This window comes from Neovison vison, chromosome 2, assembly GCF_020171115.1.
Source record: "Neovison vison isolate M4711 chromosome 2, ASM_NN_V1, whole genome shotgun sequence".
NCBI classification, from domain to species: Eukaryota; Metazoa; Chordata; class Mammalia; order Carnivora; family Mustelidae; genus Neogale; species Neogale vison.
This window is the reverse complement of record NC_058092.1, coordinates 4,625,048-4,645,718: the sequence shown is the minus strand read 5'-3', so window position 1 is coordinate 4,645,718 and position 20,671 is coordinate 4,625,048. Positions and strand designations below refer to the sequence as shown.

Genomic DNA, 20,671 nt, shown 5'->3' with positions numbered 1-20,671 from the left:
AGCACCGGCCTCCGCCCGCGCTCCCCGCCCTCACGGCCTCCAGGCAGGACTTCATCCAGCCTCACACGCCCCTCACGCCACGCCCGCAACACACGCACACTCACGCACGCTTGCACACACACACACAGACACACACGTAGACACATGCACACACTCACACACTCAGCCCCTCATCTGTCGGTCTCTGCCCGCCCAGTCTGGCCTTTCAGGAAAGCGGCCCCCCCACCCCACCGTCCCCGCTCTGGAGGGGCAGCCTCCCCCGCACTTGTCGCTCCTTGCATTCCTCCAAACCGGCCTTGTTTCACCCTGGCTCACCCCCACATCCCCACCGGCCAGCCCCGCACGGGGCGCACGGCGGCCCATCAGAGCCCTTCCCTGAAGAAACAGGTGAACAGAGCAGACCAGCAACGACGTGAGGGGACAACACGGTGCTGTGCGGCTCGGAATAAAAGGGCTCGTGTGTAACCCCGTTGTCTCCCCCAGCAGAGCCCCTTCAAGCCCCAGATGGGAGGAGCGGGGACAGCATCCCCCAAAGCTGGTGGACGGGATTAATTCCTGGGAGCCTGCGACAGCGGCCGCAGAAGAGCCGCGGGTGTGCGTGAGGGAAGCTGCATGGAAACGGCGCGCTCCGCAGCCCAGGCTGTGCTCCTGGGCAGATGCGTGTGTGCCCCGTCTCTTTCCTCTCCTGTGCCACCGCACACAGTCTCCTTCTTGCCCTGATTTCAGGGCCTTTCTCCATGGCTTTGCCCTGAACCCTGGCAGGGGTCTGGCTTCCCCGGCACCGCGGCCTGGCCGCCCCCTGCTCCTTGACCCACAGATCCCATGCCACAGAGGCAAATCAGTCCTGTGACTCACGAGCCCCACCAACACCCGCCCCCACATTCCTACCGACCTCGTCGGGGCTGTGATGGAAATAGCAACGCAGCCGCCCAGAAGCCACCTCGGTGAGGGCCGCACCGTTTGGCTCAGCCAGGACCCGCTCCTCAACTCTCGCAGCTGCCCTCCCCCTGGGCCTGGGTGCCCCCTGCCGCCAGAGGCCCCTCCGACGAAGCAGCTCAATCCACGGTGAGTTCCCACTCGGGGAGGTCAGGGCAGCCACTACGGAAGAATTTCTCTCTTCTTTTAGGAGAAATTGTGTTTCATCCCATCTTATTAAATTGGTGAAAGAAAAGAAGGAAAATTTTCCCAGAAATATTGTTCGTACAAAAGAGAACAGGGACTAGAGGTCTGTGAGTATACATGTGTGTACACGTGTGCGCATGGGAGTTGTGTATTTATGTATGTCCTATACATGTGTATATGTGCCCAAGAGTGTGTGTTTCTGTAGGTGTGCGTGTGTAAACATGTGTGTCCGCACATGCACATGCCTATACCCACCTGTGCATACGTATGTCCGCGCATGTATTAAATATGTACGCGGATGCACCTGTGTCTGTGTGTGTCCACAGGTGTGCGTGTGTGTACCAGATGTGTGTGTGTGTGTGGATGCCTAAACATACACTCACCACACAAAGCAACCGTGCACGTGGCAAGTGGGATATGCCAGAGAGCTGGAGAGCCACAAAAGGTTTTCTTCCTTTGTTTTGGGTTATTCTCCATTTTTTTTAAAGCTCCATCATAAAGGACTGTGGGGACTCTAAGAACAGCAAAGACAGTCACAGCTCCTAACCAGACTGAGACCAGTGGGAGAACCTCCCGCCCAGAGTACCCAGCTAATTTGGGAATTCCTCCTTACACAGAAGACCATGATTTGCAAAGAATGGTCTCTCCCGAGAACGCACCTTCTCACCCGGCAAAGCCGCTAGGCACGGGGGCGGCTCCGTTTCCCACGGCCGGCAACAATTTATTAGATCAGAATTGATCTGCAGGAAACACCACAGACACCAGCCTGGGCCGTTACGGAAACACCAGACAATCCTAATTTTCCACGTGCAGGAGGGACTGAAGACAGGAAGAACGAAGGGGCAGGAGCAGAAACAAAAGCAGACTGCGGGGGGGGGGGGGGGGGGCGGGCACTGATAAGGACCGCAAGTGCCGTCGGCAAGTGTGCGCACAGTGCCAGCACTGTCTCGCTCGCTACAGTCCTCACTGCCGGGTTATCCTGCACAGACACGCCGGCAGGAGCCCCGGGGCCAGCAGCCTCCATGGGTGCCCCAGCACCGCACCTGGCACCACGGGGGCTCTGATGAGAGCACCCCGCCCACACAACCCAAGGAAGACATGCTCATAGCCACATAGAGCTAGAACGCTTGGAGGCACACGGTCAGATGGCAGGCATGGCATACCACATGGCCCCCAGCAGCCCCCAAACCCCTAAAATTGTGCCCAGCGAGAGGCCACGCCACACCTCTTGTGCTGACACCAGGAAAGGCTCTAAACCAAGGCAGTACAGTGAAGCAGGCGAGGCAGGCGCTGGGGGTGTGGTGTCCGCACGCCTCGGGCTGCAGCCTTGCCCACGAGGGGGTGTGCCTCGCGGCAATGGGATTCCCTGGGCCCTGAGTGCGTTGTGCATGTACAACCTCAAAACGATGTTATGAGGCTCTTCTCCCCAAAAAAGAGAGACAGAGAAAAACAGCGTGAGTGAAACAGCAAGGAAGACGGAGTGCGCGCCTGAGCCGCAGAAGCGGGGCCGGCTCCGGCGCAGCCAGCCGGAAGGAAAACAGGCGCAGACCCGCAAGGACGGGGCGACAGGAGCAGAGCCGGGCCTGGGACAGAGACGTCAACACATTCCAGCAGAGCAGAAACAGCCCAAGGCCCCGTGCCCCACAGGGGACACTGAGCACAGCAAGTCCACTTGCCCGTGGAGCCCAGGCCGACTGGCAAACTGCGAGAATTAGGTGCCAGAAAAGGCAGAGGTTGGAAATGAGGTGGGAGACAGGGAGAGGTCGCAGGTCTGTGCAGGGAGCGGTCAGGCCCTCCCAGGGCCCCACACAGACCCCCAAGCCGCCAGGCAACCACCTGGCTTCTCCACCGCTATTGGAGACACATTTCTTCTCTGGAGAGAGAGACCCTTAAAAAATCCAGGGACTTGAAGAAAGCGGAGGAGAGGCAGGAAACACAGATACAAACTGGGGGAACTCACGAATTCATGGTGGCATTGCAAGCCCCTTCCCTGCCTGGTTCCCAGACTGGCAGCACCTGGGAGAACCCAGCCCGTGGCTCCAGACCTCAGCGCCCAGAGAGGCTGAATCTCAGAATTCCGCAACCAAAGGCCTTGGGGGGTGGGGGCGGGGTGAGGAAAATGCGGCAGGTGTCAGGGGGAGAGGCTGAATCCTCATTTAGCATATGAGGAAGTTAAAAGACAATCGCCCAAACCTGACAAAGCAAGAAAGAGCAGAGGGACACGCGGAGAAGACCCGAGGTAAATCTCAGCACTCGGGAGTGACCAGCGGCGGCTCCTGGGACGCAGGCCTGAGCCGAGGGGCCGAGGTCTGCTGCTCCTTCTTCCTAGCCCTTTAGGGCCTTTTGACTTATTAAACTACGTGCATGGATATTTTTGACAAAAAGGAAACTAGGGAAGGAAGTGGAAGTGGGAACCGGGAGCAAGCAGCTGCCTATCCCAGGGAGGACAGACACAAGGTCCGTGCCCGATGAAAGCCGGCCCAGCGGCTGCTGAGCACAGACGAGCCCCCCGCTCCCCCCTGCCCACCCACAGAGGGGACAGCAGCGGAAACCTCCCAGGGAAACCAGGGTCGCAGGGACCTGGGCAGCCCCCCTGCCACAGGCAGGGTTCCCGGAGAGGCGGCCTCCGCCGGCGCCCCCAGCTTCGTCTCCTCTGCCGTCCGTGATTCCGGAAAATGAACTGGAATCTGGGACAGACCCACTTCCACACAGAGGCTAGGGATTTCCCCACCACTGTCGGGACACCACACACTTTATCCATCAGGATCCAGGTCACGGCTAATTCCCTTCCTCACCGGGAAAGGTCTCAAAACCACAGGACCCTGAGGCAGATGCCTCCCGGGAAGGTCCCGGGGCGCGGGGCGGATGGGGCCTCGCAGGAGTCTACGGCAGCAGACACCACGGCTGCGAACGCCGCTTGCTCTTTGGTTAATGATGATAGTTTGCACTTGGTCAAGGATTCGCTCAATATCTTAGGCAAATACTGAAATGGATCTAACATGACACATCGTTATGTTAATTTGATAGCAGGTCCCCAATTCAGCAAAACGCAAAGGTCGCCACATTGAAATGACTGCTGACCCAGTTTATTTTTTCTTTGCAGCCACGAAGAACAGAGTCCTTGAAGCGACGGAGGTAGAAGGGCTGCCCTGTCAAACTCCGTCCCCCAGCAGAACCCCCCCACGCACACACGCACGCAAACACACGTCCAGCCAATCCCTGGCCCCCGGCCCTGCCCAACTAGACACAGAAAGAAGCTGCTATGGGAATCTGTTTTTAAATCGTCAAATACAAGCAACGTGAAATTTACCTTTTTTACCACTTTCAAGTGTGCAGTTCACGGCGCTAAGTTCAGTTTTGCATGTCCCTGATTTCCAGGGAAGGCTGTGTGGAAGTGGGTCTGTCCCACTAAGTGCAGCTGTCACCGGCCCCCGTTCCCAGAACTTTCTCCTATCCCCGTGAAATGCTCACTCCGCATCCCCGTCCCCCAGGCCCTGGCTCCCACCCATCTTCTCTCCGTCTCTGTGAGTCTGACTCCCCTAGGACTTCACAGAGTGGAGTCACCCAGGGTGTGATCCCTGCGGCAGGGACACTCAAGGGAGCGAGGGTCCTCGATCTGCATCCAGGCTGTGGGGACCGCGTTTCAGGACTTCTCCGGGGTTTACTTCTGCGAAGTCTTTACTCACCCAAAAACGGCCTCTCCAGGTGACTTTTGCAATTCTATTCTGGTCTCTCAAGAACCCTCCCCAGTAACAGGGGCTGACCAGGGATCCCACGCCCTGCAGGGGGCCAAGGGTCAGCCCCACGGGCCACTTACGAAGGCCCTGGCACAAAACAGTGCCGACTGCACGGGGACAGGCCTGGGGCCGGATCGGGCTGACTTTCCAGCTGCAGCCCCGAGCCCACACCCTGGTTCTGCCCCGAGCCTGCACCCTGCCCTGCGCCCCGTCGAAGTTCCCCTGTGCACTAGCCATTCAGAGACAAAGGAGGCAGCGTGGCCCAATGGCAGGGGCTCCCATCTCCCGACGGAGGCAGCACTGCCGTACAGATGAACTGTCACAGAGCTGGTGATAGAGCACAAGTGGGCAGCAGAAGCTGACAGCGACGAGGCCACTACAGGTTGGTGCGTCTGAGAGGCCTCCCAGAAAGAGGTGAGACTCGAGGGACAGACAGACTGGGCTGGACATGGAGCGTTCTCGGTCTGAAGGCAAAAAGTAGGGGACATGGAGACACGGAGATGTGTTTAGAGAGCAGGAAGCAACTACCTAACTAGTAGGTGCTTTGAGGTGGGAATCAAAGGGAAGTACTGAAGAAGACGGTTGAGGCAGGACAGCGACCTTGAACGTGACACCAGAAGGGGACTTGTCACATAGGAAATCTCCAAGGCATTGGAGGGGAACAATGGTGCCACAAAGGAGCATTGCAGGGCAGCTGGTGCAGGGAGGGGGTCCAGCCCAGAGAGGGAAGCGCAGCGGGAGGGGTTCCCCTAATCTAAGGTTGACAGTGGTGGTACGGGCGACCTGGGGGACTGCAGACATGGGCTCCAGTCCAGAACATGGGCAGAAGTACTCGCTACCTCCATGCAGGGACAAGAGTCCTGGGGTGGGGGGAGGACATGGTAAGAAAGAGCAGAGGACAGAGGACTTGGTGGCCACCCTCCTGCCCTGCCACCACTGGGAGCACAAGAAACAATGGACAGTGAGGTCCAGGAAGATGAGAGAAGGACAGTGGGGTGTCTCCGGGTGTCACATCGATCTTCTCAAAACTTGGGTGTCACTTTCCTTCTCCCTCCTTCCAGAGTCCCTCCCTAGACTTGGCTGTTTTACTGCTCATTGACCAAGAAGCACTCAGCGCTCATTATAGGAAAATTCTATTACTAGACCTTTAGTGCTTCAGTGTTAGGTGCTATCTATATAAATCTAATTAATTAATTAGATAATTAATAGCATCTTCCAGCTTCCTTCTAACCAGTATACACAAGATTCCTGGGAAGGAAAGGCTTCCAGTTCCATCCAGAACTTTGCATGTCCCCGATTTCCAGGGAAGGCTGCACGTTTCCCAGGGGAGGAGCGATGCATTCTTGGGATTGCTGAACTCTGCAGGTGCCTCCCTGGGCCCTGCTGCACTCTGCAGTCTGCACTACGGCAGGGTGCCGTTTTCCCACACTGCCTGCCGCAGGGAGGCTAAGTCCTGTGCTGGAGGGCAGCATGGGAACGCACCTCACGGACACACCTGAGCTGTGCTCACTGACACAGGGAAGCTTTGCCCGGCACCTGGCTCTCCCAGGTGGCTCAGAAATCTTGGCGATGGGAGGTGGCGGGGAATTGCGAAACCCCGCGTTGGACCACCTTCAAACCCGACACCCACACAGTGGGACAGCACAAAAGCTAAGATGAAGAGGTTTGCGGGAAGATAACCATGGGCTCAAGTTCCAGTTCCAACATCTGCTGTGCCATCTTGGACAGATCGCGTACCCTCTCGGCATCTCGCTGCCGGGCAGGGCGGTTGAAAGGATCTAAGAGCACAGCACCCGGTCAGCTAACCGATCCGGGGGACACACAAAACAGAAACAGAACAGAGCAAGCCCAGATCTCCTTCACACACTCAGACGCGTCTTCTGTCTCAGGCTCATTCGCGCCACAGACGCGCACTGAGGCCCGACGGCATGTCCAGCGCGGTCCCCGGCACGAGGGATACCCCAAGAGCACACCAGCACCGGCGGTACCGTCACTTTGGGGGACAGGAGGTCAGATCAAGAATAAACGAATCAAACAAATAAAAAGATGAAATACATCGTGTGTCAAATGGCCGCAAGTGCTCCGCAGAAACATCAGAAAAAAGAAGAAAGGAGGTCTGGCGAAACGGGAGGGGTGTGGTTTTAAATAGTGTGTTCAGGGAAGACCTTGCCGAGAAAGTGACACCAAATCAAGGCCAGAAGGAGGAGCTGGAAGAACATTCTAGACCGAGGGAGGGGGCTCCTCATTCTAAGACTCTGAATTCACCTGGTGGGGTGGGGAGTGTGGAGCTCCCCAAGGCCCCCAAATGGTATTATTCCAGTGCTGAGCACACAGCAAGTGCCAAATAGAGACGTCCTGAAGGGTGATTTTTCAAACTGCCATTTCCAGAAGGTCCCAGTTGCTGATAATACAATATGGGCTGTTTAAACATTCAACACTCAACCCTGTCACAGGGCCGCCACCGCCCCCGAGGCCCCCAACCCTGGGAGCCTCCTTGTAGCACACCTCATTATGAAACAGGTGAGCGGGGCTCCCGGGACCTTCTCTGTAATTAGGACAGTATCTGGGCAAGGGCTATATTTATAACCCCCAGCCATCAGCAAGCCACCGAGACAAGGCGGGTCCCTGTGCAGCTCCCTACACCAACATCTATATGTGAACTGATTACCACAATTAATTTAATAGGGATTCCTCCACACAAACAATGTATCATTTTATTAGGAAACTCTATAAATGTCAGTGGTGCAATTCATTTTTATTAATTTTCCAAAATGAAATTAGCAGTGGCGGTGGCACACAGAAGCGCATTGCCTTCTCATTCAGCGGAGTATTGGTGTCATTAATTCCTTAGTACCAGGAGGCCGGTTTGTATGAACTCAGCAGTTAACTGCACCAATTAATTTCAATACTAGGGACGGGAGGGGGGCACCCAAACTCAACTCAACAACTAATTTAGGAAGGTCCTTGAACAACCACAGCAACTTTTCCCTCCTCCTGGGACGAGAAGCCTTCAAGTGTAAACTCGGAGTGGGTATTATAATACTAATCGGAAACGTTCTGTCTTTACCCTCTGCCTTGAGGAAAGAAATTCGTCTTCCCGAAGCCTGGAGGGACTCTGGCAGATGTCTCTGAAGTTGCAGCCTCCGGAGGGCCCAGGGACCGCCCCTTGCAGACAAGAGGAATGGGGACATCCCCGGGCAACCACACTGAGCCTCCCAGCGCGCAGAGAAAGCCATATCACGAATACAGTCTCCCTTGATCCTCGTGATGGCCCAGTGAGGACACCGGGACATCGAGTCCATCTCATACATGGAGAAGAACAGAGGGGCTTTTAATGAGGCGCTAAAATGACTTTCTACAAGTCCCAGAGTGATCAAGGGACAGGGCTAGGCCTCAAACCCCGGCTTGTCAATATCCAACTCCCCCCCGTTCCCACTCAGCGGCACGCATGCCCCTTGTGCCTCGGGATGGGAAGTCTCCTGGCTCTATTTATACTCCAAAAAGTCAAGTGAGTCAGGCATGACCGTGAGTGACATTCACTTCTCAACTCAAACCCAAACTCTGAAGGCTGAAACACGAGGCAAAATCCCTGCTTGAAATGTTTTACCCATCTGCAGCCGGGCGGTGTTCTAAAACACAGCACATGTCTGCGTATCTGCAATTGGATGTGTGGCCCGGGACGCGTTCCGGAGAATCTCACTCTCTAGCTAGAGGAAGCTCTTTCCTTCCACTTACATTCAAGGAGGGTTCTGCTGAGGAGTGAGGGGCGCACAGATGCTGCAGGCTGCTTGAGATGAAGGCACTGCGGGAAGTCAGGAAACAGTGCAGAGACAGAGATCCGTCCGACGCCCTTCCCCGACCCCACCCAGAAACCAGGGCAGCGGTTCTCAAAGGGAAGCCCCAGACAGGCCGTGTGCCGGCTCCTGGGAACTTGTTGGGGAAACGGGTGCCCAGGCCCCACACCAAGACCAGCGAATCGGAGACTCTGGGGAGTCTCCAGGGCCCCGGCGTGCGCATTTCAGCAAGCCCTCCAGCGGAGCCTGGTGCCTGCTCAAGTCTGGGAATGTCCGCCCTGGAAGAAGATGTCCCCAGAAGAGAGAAGAGCCGAGTGTGTCAGGCTTTCCACAGCTGGGGACGCGGCTGTGTTCCCCAAACAGCTGACGCATCGCCTCTCACTCAATCACTCCGCCCTCTCCCACCCTCCGCGGAAGAAAGTCATTCCAGGCCCTGCTCCTGTTGGGCTTGGCCACAGGAACGGCTTCGGCTAATGGATTTGTGAGCGGGTGTGACCTAGGATGCCACATCCTGCAGGACCCTCATTATGCCTACGCGGGTTGCCTTTGGCTTTTAAGCCCCTGCCATGCTCCATGACCATAAGTCCCAGGCTATGGAGGCTTCCTCAGCCCAGGTCCCAGAACAAAAAGACCCATGGAGCAGTCCTAAACCCAACCAAAGCCACAGCAAACCCCACAGTACGTGACCAAGGGGGGAAAAAGTCTGCTGTTCCGAGTCACTGCATTTGGAGCTTGTTTCTTAGAAAGCATGACTGCAGCAGAGCTGACTAATGCAAACCGCCTGGTTTTAGAGCAAAGGAAATCATGGCCCCAGAAGACTGAGGCGTTAAGAACATCCTGCAGAGGGACACGGGCTGGAGGGGAAAAAGAATCAGTGCCAACCCCTGGCCCCACCCCTAGCCCCACCTGTGGAGATGCGAATCTCAGAACTAACTTCCTCCTCAATATCCTCTGACCTCTTCCAAAATGGACCTTTCTGTCCTCATCAAAATGATGCTAACCAGTAAAAACCGAAGCCTAATAAAGTTGTGCAAAGTACCATCCAGAACGAGTAAACAGTCTAGAGGCTAAGACCCTCTTTCCTCCATGGCTCAGAAAGCGTAGCGGTCGAGGACCTGGCCAAAGGGGTAGAGGACACACAGCCCCACCCCTTCCCCAGGTCTCCATTAACCTACCTGGAGAACTGGGTGCTTGCGCCCTGACTGAGACTGAGCTTCTGCCTCTGAAGTCACACCCACCGCCCCAACACTGTGGGAGCCGCGCTCCGGCTGACATGCATCACACCAGCGAGTGCCTGGCCCTTTCACCACTAATGGAAAGGGGGTGGCAATTGCTGGCCATGGATTTCCAAGGCTCTAAAGTGTAACATACCAACAGTGGTACCGGAGGGCAGGGGAGGAAAGAAGAGGCTGCCCTTTAAACACACCCTAAGCCCCAACCTCACCGTGGTTTACACAGCAACGTCAAACGCCTCCCTCCCCCGCAGGACACAAGCCGGCCTCATCGTCCCTGATCCCCCATGGCCCCAAGCAGTGGCAGTCGGAGGTTCAAGCTCATTCACTGTACAATAAACCATAATCGGAGCCCCTGCTTCCGACTTGGAAGATCTTCTACCACCCAAATTAACCGACCTTCAGTTGTAAAGCACATTGGGATGAACACGCACAGTTAAGGTAGTTTCCCATAGAAAGAGTGGGCTTCTAGAGAACACTGGGGGCAGGTGGGCACATTCCCAAAATAAACCTCCCCTGATGTTCCCACCTGCCAAGGCTTTCAAAGCCACCGGTTGGGGGGCCCAGTGTTAAGCCATCCCGTTAAAAGTCCCAACTCATGTGACGGCAGCCGCACTGTTTTTAAGCTGCCTGATTGTGTTCATGGCCATGGCCGTAGGTCTGCTCATGAGGCCTCAGTGTTGCGCCCTATCAAAGGCATCACGGCACACTCGACTTGCCCATGAACTGACTTGCCAAACCAGGTAGTCAATGGAAATCAATCCATTTACCGTACATCGCGGAAAAGCTGTGAGATCTGGGACATTACCTTGTCTTAGGGGACGTGGTCAGCCATTCTTCGTGCTTCTCAAATGTTATTAAATAAGCTGCAATTTCCTGAAACAGAAGAATAAAACAATAATAACAACAATTAGCTCACATCGGCTCCCGAGGGGTAAGAAAGTTCTCATTCCTTCCCAGCTCTCGCCTCCCTGGCAGGGCTGGACCCCCCATCTCTGCTGGAAAATGCTTGACTTGGAGGGTGCTTCTATTTTGAATTTGTTAAGCCCTTTCCGTCCAGCCCGCCGTACAATAATAACCAATGCACTGGACCTCAGAAGATGAGTCGGTAGCAAGGACAAAGCTATTTCTCTGTGGGAGGAAAACATCAGACACCATTTCAGATACTAAACGTCATTAATTTGAAGGAGGGACAAACACATGCCAACAACAGGTCCGCACTCATGTGAGGTCGTCATTGGGATGTTTCGTCTGTCTTCTTCTGAAGCCAGACTCATCTTTCACCACTGTCACGGGAGACGTCATGTTCCCGCCACCCGATTCCCACACCCCTGCACCAAATCACGCAAAGATTAAAAAGGAAAGATAAAGCCATGTTCCAGAGCGAGAGCGAGAGAGAGAGAGAGAGAGAGAGAGAGAGAGGTTAACCTTTCCCCCACTGATAACTTAATCTATTGAGTCGTGCTTCTGAAAGAAGAACCATGTCAGCAGAGTTTAAGGCAAAGATGAAGAAAATGTGGGCACCTGAAGGTAAATTAAATATTTATAAACACAACAACATCGCTGCGGATAGAATTACTGATTTATTAATAATTTCCATAAAAAGCCAGTGGGCGACATCAACATAAGTCATTGCTCCAGCTCTGGGGCATGATATGGCCCATTACTTCCAGCTCCAAACGGATCTGCTAACATGAAATTGGCAGGGATTGGGAGTTAAATTAAGGCCGGACTAGTACACATTTCCCTTGATCTTGGTGATGATACGACACAGAGCTGCTGCCCCTGACTATCAAAACATGCAGAGAGGGGCCCCCGTCTCAACTTCCTCCACAGCCGGGGTGCCCAGAGGGCTCGTGGTGATGCAGCCGCCCATCCACCCAGAGGCCCTAAGCCCCACTCTGCTGTGAGCCTCCTCCAGACCTGGACGTAACGGGACTGTGACCTCTGATCTGTGACCAGAGACACTCAACCTGCCCTTGAAGCAAAGAGGCGCCTCTCTTTGGAGGTTAAGGCAGAAAACGCCCCCCACACAGTGTGGCCTGAAGACCATAGGCTCAGGCAGAGACCAGGGTCTCATATCCTCAGACACCAGCCACTACTCCCAGGTGGCCAGTGAGGTGACCCAGAGTCCATACCGCCTCATTCCAGAAGCCCACATCTTTCACCAAAAACCTGGCAAGCGGAAACCCGGGGCCCAAGTGGACAGGTTCTTCTCACTGACGGCCACTACAGAAATGGATCGCCGGGCACCTGCTCTCTCTCAACTCTGGGCCTTTTCTGTTCCATACTCTGTTTCTTCTCCTTAGAAAATGCCTGCCCTGAAGCCTCACCGGAGACAGACAGACAGCCCTCCTGATTATCCACGGCGGCGTCGGCTGCCCATCCTGCATGGTCTCTTGGCACCGCACCTTCCAGTCCCCGTGATTTGTCCCGTGGCGTCCTAGTCACTTGCTTACTTGGATGGCACCCCCCTGGATCACGAGCTCCTCGAGGGCAGGCAAGGAAGATGTCATCAGTGATGTATCCCCAGGACCTAACGGTGTCCTGACAGGTGTTGGTTAGGCAGATGGATGAGTGGGTGGGTGGGTGGGGAGAGGGGAGGGGAGGAGGAAGAGCAGGCGTGAGAGAAACAAACGGGCAGGTAGAAGTGAGCCCGTGTGGCCGCGTGCCTGTGTTCTGCAGCTACGTGTGCTCGTATAGGTTTGTTATTGGGTGAAGTCATAGCTCTAAAGCAGCAAAATGCAGCGGCTCCTAAATAAACCCTTACCAGTGCTTTCATGACCTCCACGCCACGGCAGCAAAGTGACGTAGTATCACGGTTAAAGCACAGGCTTCAGAAGCAAACGGACCTGGCTTGGGGCACTGGCTCTGCCGCTTGTTAGCTGTCTGGTCTTGAGCCCATTGCTTAGCCTGTAGAAACCTCAGTTTTCTATGAAACGGTGATAGGACAACCTCGTGGGGCTCTTATAAGGAGCAACAAGTCCTAATACTCTGGCCGGCCCGAGCGGCGCACAGCAATGGCCCCCCCAGCCCCGCCAACCACAGCTAGTGCCGTGCTCATCATGGGGCCCTCCTGGTGTGAGCTGCCATCCGGAGGCCCCCAATGAGGGAGCAGGTACCAAAGGGGTGCGGCCCCGAAGCTGCCAGCCCTGCCAGGCTGACCTCCACCCAGCCTCACCTTCCATCCCTCCCCATCCCCAGGCCCCATGCCCACAGGGAACAGTGACATCACAGTGACCGCTGAGAGCTAGCTAGAGTTGATCTTTCCGTGTATCTATTGATGACCATTTCGCTTCACAAAGTACGGACAGCCGGCAGTGGCTGGACTCAGGGGCGGGTAAATTGAGCCACTTATGTGTATCAGTCCATCTTCCTGATTTTCAGAAAACCTGGCATCCAGAAAAACAGTCTGTGCCAACCTGAATGCCTCAGATCCAAGTCCTTACCCAGGATCATGCCGAGAGCTAAGTGACCCTTACTGGCCCAGAAAGATGGGGGCACAGCACATCCCAGCCACCTCAGACTTATCACCGTGTTCTGAAGACCCGGACACCCAGAGAAGACCTTCATGAACATCCCTCGGCCAGCATTCACCCCCAACCCAGCAGGACTCCCCACGCTACTGTCCTTCAAAGAAACAAAAGCCCTGGGTCTTATCGCCTTCAATATTTACTCTACAAATCCTTGTTGAGCTCATTGTGTGCTAGTCAGTGAACAAGACCAGTCTGACCCCTGCTCTTAAAGAACCCATGGTCAAGCAGGTGATAGAGACAGCATGGTAGAGCAGCGTAAGCCCCATCCCAGGGTTACCTGCCCAATCGAGTCCGTAGACACACCCAGCGGGACATCCTGGGCCTCCTGAGCTGTTGTACGAGCGAGCAAAGTCACAGGAGGTCACACTGATTTATGAACTAACCTTTGAGCACTGGCCACTGCTTCTCTACCCCCAAGGTAACAATACCTCCCACACAATGTCCGTTGAGGGGGCACGCATCCCCCCTTAAGAGCAGCATTTCTGAGCAAAGGAAACTGAATGCCTAGACCTAGGCACTTGCCTCTTGGTGTTCCGGTTGGTTGCCAGGCTTCCGGCTGGACTGCGCATGTCTGAGTCACCTGTCCACTCCCAGGCCCATGCTACCCAGTCCACACAGCCGATTTCCCTGATGCAGGTCTTGGTCCACCTCATCATCGGCTGGGCAGACCATGGGCCAGACTCCCCCTTCCCAAAGCTAAGGAACATGTTGGGAAAATGGATCTATGCACGTGCCAAAGAACCACATAGAATAATAGATGCTAAACAGTGTACAGCAAAGTGAGGGTCACCAAAATCCAGAGGAAGGAGAGCCAGCCTGGCCAGGGAAGGGGACGGCTTTGGGGGGAACAGAGACCTCATCATCTGCGTCATCATTACCATCATCACAATGGCTAATGTTAGTAGAATGACGTCTGAGCCCAGGTACCCATCGAGGACTTTAGGAGGGATCGTCTCCCTTCATCCTCATAGCAAACTTTGAAGCAGGAGCCGTGCCTGTTTCACAGGAGGGAAAATTGAGACGCAGAGCAGTTAGGTGGCTTGCCCAAGGTCACATGGCTAATCTCTGTAGAACCAGAAGCCAAACCAACATGGAATGGTTCCAGAGCCTACACTCTCCACTATAGTTCTGAATTTATGATGTGCTCAGAAGGAGAAAAGGAAACCAGCATGTGGAGAGTCATGCTTTCTCCAACACAGTTTAACAGCCTCCTGTTTCCCCACTGACCCAAAGGCACTTCACTGTCCCACCACCCTTCGGGGGACCAAGGGAAGCCAGGCTGAGCACCCGTCAGTGGGATTCTCTCTTTCCAGCAGGATCAAGTTTATTTTCACCCAGAAGCCCTTGTATGATTCATGGGACCGTCTACACTTCAGGAATGGGGAAAATCCCTTATTTTCAGAAACCATTTACTTTATATATCTTACAATGCAGAGAATAACAACAAGCAACAAGAGAGACAGTCAAGCTGAAGAAGGAAAGAGGTTTAATACAAGAAAAGGAAGAAAAAGCTCTGAAGCCCGATGGTCTGGCCTTTCCCCTTTTCCCTCTTTCCCCAAGGTTTCACTGACCCGGGCTCCGAGGAAGGCAAATGGAGAGAGATCTGGTCTACCTCATTTTTACAGAGCAGGAAACTAAGGCACGGAGAAGGGAAGGGACTTACCCAAGGTCAGTATTTGTGGGCTGACCTGAGCTGGAAACCAGGGCTCCTGACTCATTGTATGCATGATCTTACTGGTTTTCAAACTCAAGTCTGGCCCAGGAAATGTATGGAATGCTCAAACAAGAAGAGAGCTTGCCCCTAAAGAAGTGAAAAGAGGAACTCAAACAAAATCATGTACGTGAACGTTCACAGCAGGATTATTCAAAACTGCCAGAAGGTAGAAGCGTTCCAATGACCATGACAACATGGACGGATCCACGAGATGTACGACAGCCCGCACAGCAGAAGGCTGTTCAGCCACAAAAAAGGAATGCAGTTCTGATACATGGATGAACCTTGAAAACATGCCGAGGGAAAGAAGCCAGAAAACAAGGCCATATATTGTAGGGTTCCATGGATATGAAATGTCCAGAACTGGCAAATTCATAGAGATGGAAGGTAGATTGGTGGTTCTCCAGGGGCTGAGGGGAGGGGACAATGCGGAGTGACTGCTGATGGGTATGTGGTTGCCTTTTCGGGGGAGAAAATTGTCTGGAACTAAATTGTGGTGGAAGTTACCCCAAATTGCGAATGTACTAAGTGCCACTAGTAATAAAAAAGAACAAGTAGAGAGGGTAGACATCCAGCTAGGTGTGGCACTAGGGTGCAGAAAATGCCAGCCCCCCTGCCTGCAAAGTTGGACCTTGACCCAAAGAGCTACATCCCAGGGCCACTGGCCTCCTCCAGCTCCCTGGTGCTCCTGGGATCTCTCTCTTCTTGGACCCCAAGCTCTGCAGCAATGCTGAGAAGAATGGCCTGACTGTCAAGATGAAGGAATTCACTGCAGGCTCCAAAGCAAAGACTGTCCAGCTTGCAGATTCTAAATGTTCACTTTGTCCTTTGGACATCCAAATAGAAAAACTGCCGCCAAGGTATAGTGTCTGTGTGTGGCAGGGCTCTAGGGACAAAGAGGGGGAGAGTCCCACAGGCCCCTGTTTCTGCTTGGCACCAGGTCTGGTCCCTGGAGATCAGGGAGGAGGGTGGGCATCTCTCCAAAACACTGACCCAGCCCCATCCAGGAGGGCAGAGGGGGCGGGACTAAGGGGCATCACAGTCCACGTTTGGCATCGCTGCCTTGCTACACGCTGTGTCGTCGTGAATCTCCATCATCCAAAGGCGTCACCACCTAATGGCCAGGTAAGGCTGGGCCTGTCTGCCTGCCCCGCCCCCCAGCTGATGGGATCTGATGGAGGACTGCAAAGTCCCTCTTGGTGGCAAGTAGGCTGCGGGCATCCAAAGCGGCTGCCCTGAGACTGGCTCTTTTTGCCCCTTCCCACCTCCACCCCTGTGAGCTGACTCTGCCCCGCCACCTGCCTGGCCCTGTTCACAGGCCACGCCTCCAGGGGGGTCTTCCCTGCCGCCTCACTCCAGGGCACTCCAGCTTCCGTAACCTTCTCAGCAATGCCTGCACCACTCCTGGCCTCCCAGCACACAGAACCCTCTGCTGCTAGCATTTCTGGGCCTGCTGGCTCTCCCTTCCTGGTTTTGCAGCAGCTGGGGAGGGCCTGAGTCGCAAACAATTCTGCATCCAGAGGCGACAGCAGACCTAGTGGACCTTAACCAGTTCTCTTAACAAGGACGCAGACGGAAAGAGCCCACGTCTGAGCCGACTCCTGCTGCGGGTTGGGGGCTGTGGAGGTGAACAGAGGAGGGCGTGGCTGCCATCGGGGCTCCGTGCCCTGGGTGCAGTCGCGTCGCAGTCTGCTCAGTGCTCCACGGCCGAGAGGCAGCGCCCAGCCTCCCGTCAGCCCCGAAGCAGCCCCGTCCAGCAGAAACACAACGGGAGCCACAAACGCGAGGGAGCCGCAGGTATAGTTTTCAAGGTTCTAAAAGCTATGTTTTCCCAAAAGTAAAAACAAACAGGAAAGATTGATTTTAACCCTATAGTTTGTCCATATACTTTTTATTTTAACCCAGTAGATCCAAATGGCTGTGATTTCGCTAGTTTACAGAAAGCAGTCGTGAGCTAGTCTGCCTTCTTTCTCGTACTAAGTTCTCAAACCCCAGCGTGTGTTTTCCAGCACAGCCCATTTCAGTTTGGAACAAGCGCTCAGCCGCCACAGGCACCAGCCACAGAGGACGTGCCGCCCTAGACACAGACATCAGAGGAACCTGCAAAAATCAAGACGGCTTCTAAAGCCGAGGCCTCTGCACCCACAGAGCTGCCGGGGGCCCGCCAGTCGGTGCAGGTGCGGCCGCAGCAAACACATCCCCGGAAGCTGGTCCACCTCCGAGGTGAGGAGCCACGTCCTGCCTCTGGTGTGTGCAGAAGCTGCATCTGTTTGGGAGAGGATGCGGGAATCTCAGAGCTCGCGGTCACTTCCATTCCCTGTCCTGAAGGAGCCTCCCGCAGCAGACACCCCATCGGATCACCCAGCCCAGAGAAACTGGCTTCCCCCTCAACAATCCCACCTGGAGCAGCCCTCAAAAAAGGGCAGGAGGTCTCTCCGGAACAGTCCATCTCCGATCTGGCTTCAAGGAGTGGGTCCAATGTCGGGAGAGAGTAGAGTGAGTCATTAGTGCTTATTGGGACAAATTAAATAGACAAAAACAAAAAAACTATATAAAGATAAGTTTTGTTTTTATACGCCTGAGGCCAAGTAATAAAAATATCTGGGGTCTACACAATCTTAGATGTTTCGCATACCGGAAAAATGAATCTTCAACCAAGGGGTAATTTTTAGAGTTTGTGTTTTATGAGACTTCTGCACAAGGGTTTTATCTGCAAGGGACCAGAGCTGGGGGTAGGGGGGAGGGGAAGCCAGGACTCTCCTAGCAGCTGGCCCCAGCATCTGCTGGAGCCACAAAATGCAATTATATTGCTCCCAAACGAGAAGTAAAAATATCTTGTTTCCAATACTCTTGGTTTTAAGACTCATACTTAATGTCCTCTGGGTATTTCAATGGTGCCAGATCTCTGTGTTATGTACTTTATTAGGGATGTGTGAATGTCATATTAATGACTCCTAACCAACATGTTTATAGTGGAAGCACATTTTCCCAGAACCCACTGCTCACTGCACTTTACAAAAAATAATTGGCCTTAATTTAAATAAATAACCATTCCACAACCCTCTCCCAGGGGCATCTCTCACCTGCAGGACACCTCATGCATAAAGCTAGTGGGTCTCCTCCTCCATGATAAATATTCCAACCCTGGGTCCAAGAGTGCAATGTCCTTCGCTGTATATTTCTGCCCCCATCCACTGATGTACTTCCCAAGTACCCAGCAGGCCAAGCCAACACTATCTATAGGATGCTCTGGGTCCTCTCCTACAGATCAAAGACAGCACCCCAGATCATGCTTTCAAGATGACTAGAATACAGAATACAGCTATCAACAACTAGAACACAGAATAATGGTTTCTATTTTTTCATTGGTAGGAGTGGTAACATAGCTCTATGCTGACATCTTATAAGAATGGTGGTGATTAATATCAGGGATCCAAGGACATCTGGAGGAATTTCCATAAAATGGTAAAGTAGCAATTCAGAACAATTTCCTACCAGCCCAGACTTCTGCATTGAAGCCTGGCCCAGTGGGCTATCTTATTTAGATGTGGTAAGGCACTGTCCAGCCCATCAAAGTGCCAATCCAAGCAGAAACAATGAACCATTATAAAAACGTTCAGAGAGAGATTGGGTGAAGAAGCAATCCACCCAGTCTTTCATTCATTTCATTATCCACTCATTGGTTCAATCTTCTGATGAATTATTGAGCACCTACTATACACCAGGCACTTTGTAAGGCCCTAGTGATACAGACATGTGCATAATGGTCCTGGGAAATACAGCTGGGAAGACAGAAGGGGCTGCAGGATCCAGGGCTCTTGTGTCAACTACAAAACAGATGATGACACCAAACTAGCAGCACGGATCATGTGTCCATGCTGAGAAGAGAAGTGACGGTCTCATGGGGCAGATAATATTTAAACTGGGTCTTGAAGAATGAGTAGGAGGTTGCCAGGCTGACAAATGGTAAAGGCATGAGGAAAAGGAAACTGCAGGTGCGAAAGAAGGAAGGCGGGAGAAGCAAATGCTTTGGGGGAACTTTGAGCAGTAGAAAGTAGGTAGAGTCTGCAGGGCAGAGGGAATGACAGAACCCAAAGCTGGGTGGGTAGGGAAGCATCAGACTGAGGAGGAATTAAATTGACCAGTGAATGGAGCTTTATCCATAAGAACCAGGGGAGTCATTGAGAGCTCTTGCTTGAAGGGGAGATACAAGAAGATCTGTGCTTTAGAAACAGCACTCCGATGGTGTGATGGTGGAGAGGGACAACAGCCCAGGAAGGAGAGGATGGGACTAGGATTCTGAACTATAATGCGGGGGTGGGAAAGGGGAGCAAAGTTGAATTTTTTCAAAAGTGAACATTTCAGGGTTGGGAGATAGGCATTTCCTCTTTTCTTGAAAACTAAGACCCACGTTCCTGCAGAGCTTCCACTGGATGAAGCTGAGAAGCAGCTGTCCCTTTGGAAGGGCAGGAGCTCTCAGATGGCCACCTTTGCCACATGGCTAGCTTTCTTCACTCACAACACCTACATGGACCTTATAAGCGCATGACTTTGGGGCTCCCACTCTGATGTTTCTGGCATTGAAAACTAAGTGGATTATAAGAAATAAACCATAGAGGCTATCTAGAAAGAAAATACATTTAGAGCAATAGATTCCAGAACAGAGATCTGGTAGGGGCGCTGGGTGGCTCAGTTGAAGGAGCAGCCAACTCTGAGTTACAGCTCAGGTCATGATCTTCAGGTCGTGGATTTGAGACCCCACGTCAGCCTCTGTACTCAGTGTAGGGTCTGCATGAGATTCTCTCTTGCTCTCCCTCTGCCCCTCATGCTCGTGCTCTTCTTCTCTCTCTCTTTCTCAAATAAATCTTGAGGAAGAAGAAGAAGAAGAAGAGGGGGAGGGGAAGGGGGAGGGGGAGGAGGAGGAAGAAGAAGAAGAAGGGGAGGAGGAGGAGGAGAAGGAGAAGGGGAAGAAGAGGAGGAGGAGGAAGAAGAAGTTGGGGATGGGGAAGAAGATGGGGAGGGAGAGGGCGCGGGGGAAGGTGGGGGAGGAATATGTTAGCCAGAACAGTCACTGCCCCTTAATACAATAGTTGGTGTTGAAGGGGTGCCCAAGACTACCCCACCTACTATGTCAATACCGGCCAGCTGTCAACGATTATCTTTTAGCTCCAATTTCACCCTTCTTTGTCCTGCTTTGTGATACTGATGACGGGCCCTGCAAACATCTCTCCTGGGCCAGCCTAGCAAAATCCTAAGCTTCTCCAACAGAGAACAATGAAATCACCCTGCAAGATGATAGTGGCAGGAAGACATCTCCTTTCTGGTTTCTGCCCTCTATCAATATTATTATCATTATCACTATTATTCAGAGTGGGAGCCCCGTGGCCATGCCCATGAGCTCCAGCAGCACCCCACAGCACACTCCCTCACTGGCAGGCTACAGCTCTGGTCCTCCCAAGGCCCTCAAGCAACAACAAGTCACCTCTGCAGACCAACAGCAGCCCACATACTTCAACAGCCAGCATGTCCCTGTGTT

At 53.6% G+C, this 20,671-nt stretch overlaps 1 protein-coding gene across 8 annotated transcripts in view; it reads right to left on the bottom strand.

The window, feature by feature from the left end:
• The window catches only part of CAMTA1 (calmodulin binding transcription activator 1), an 817,260-nt gene that overhangs the window by 526,831 nt on the left and 269,758 nt on the right, over positions 1-20,671 (bottom strand). For all 8 annotated transcript variants that reach the window (XM_044237054.1, XM_044237053.1, XM_044237057.1 and 5 more), the window contains one exon: positions 10,694-10,761. In XM_044237054.1, coding sequence (XP_044092989.1) covers positions 10,694-10,761 — 68 coding nt within the window. The remainder of the gene's footprint in view (positions 1-10,693; positions 10,762-20,671) is intronic.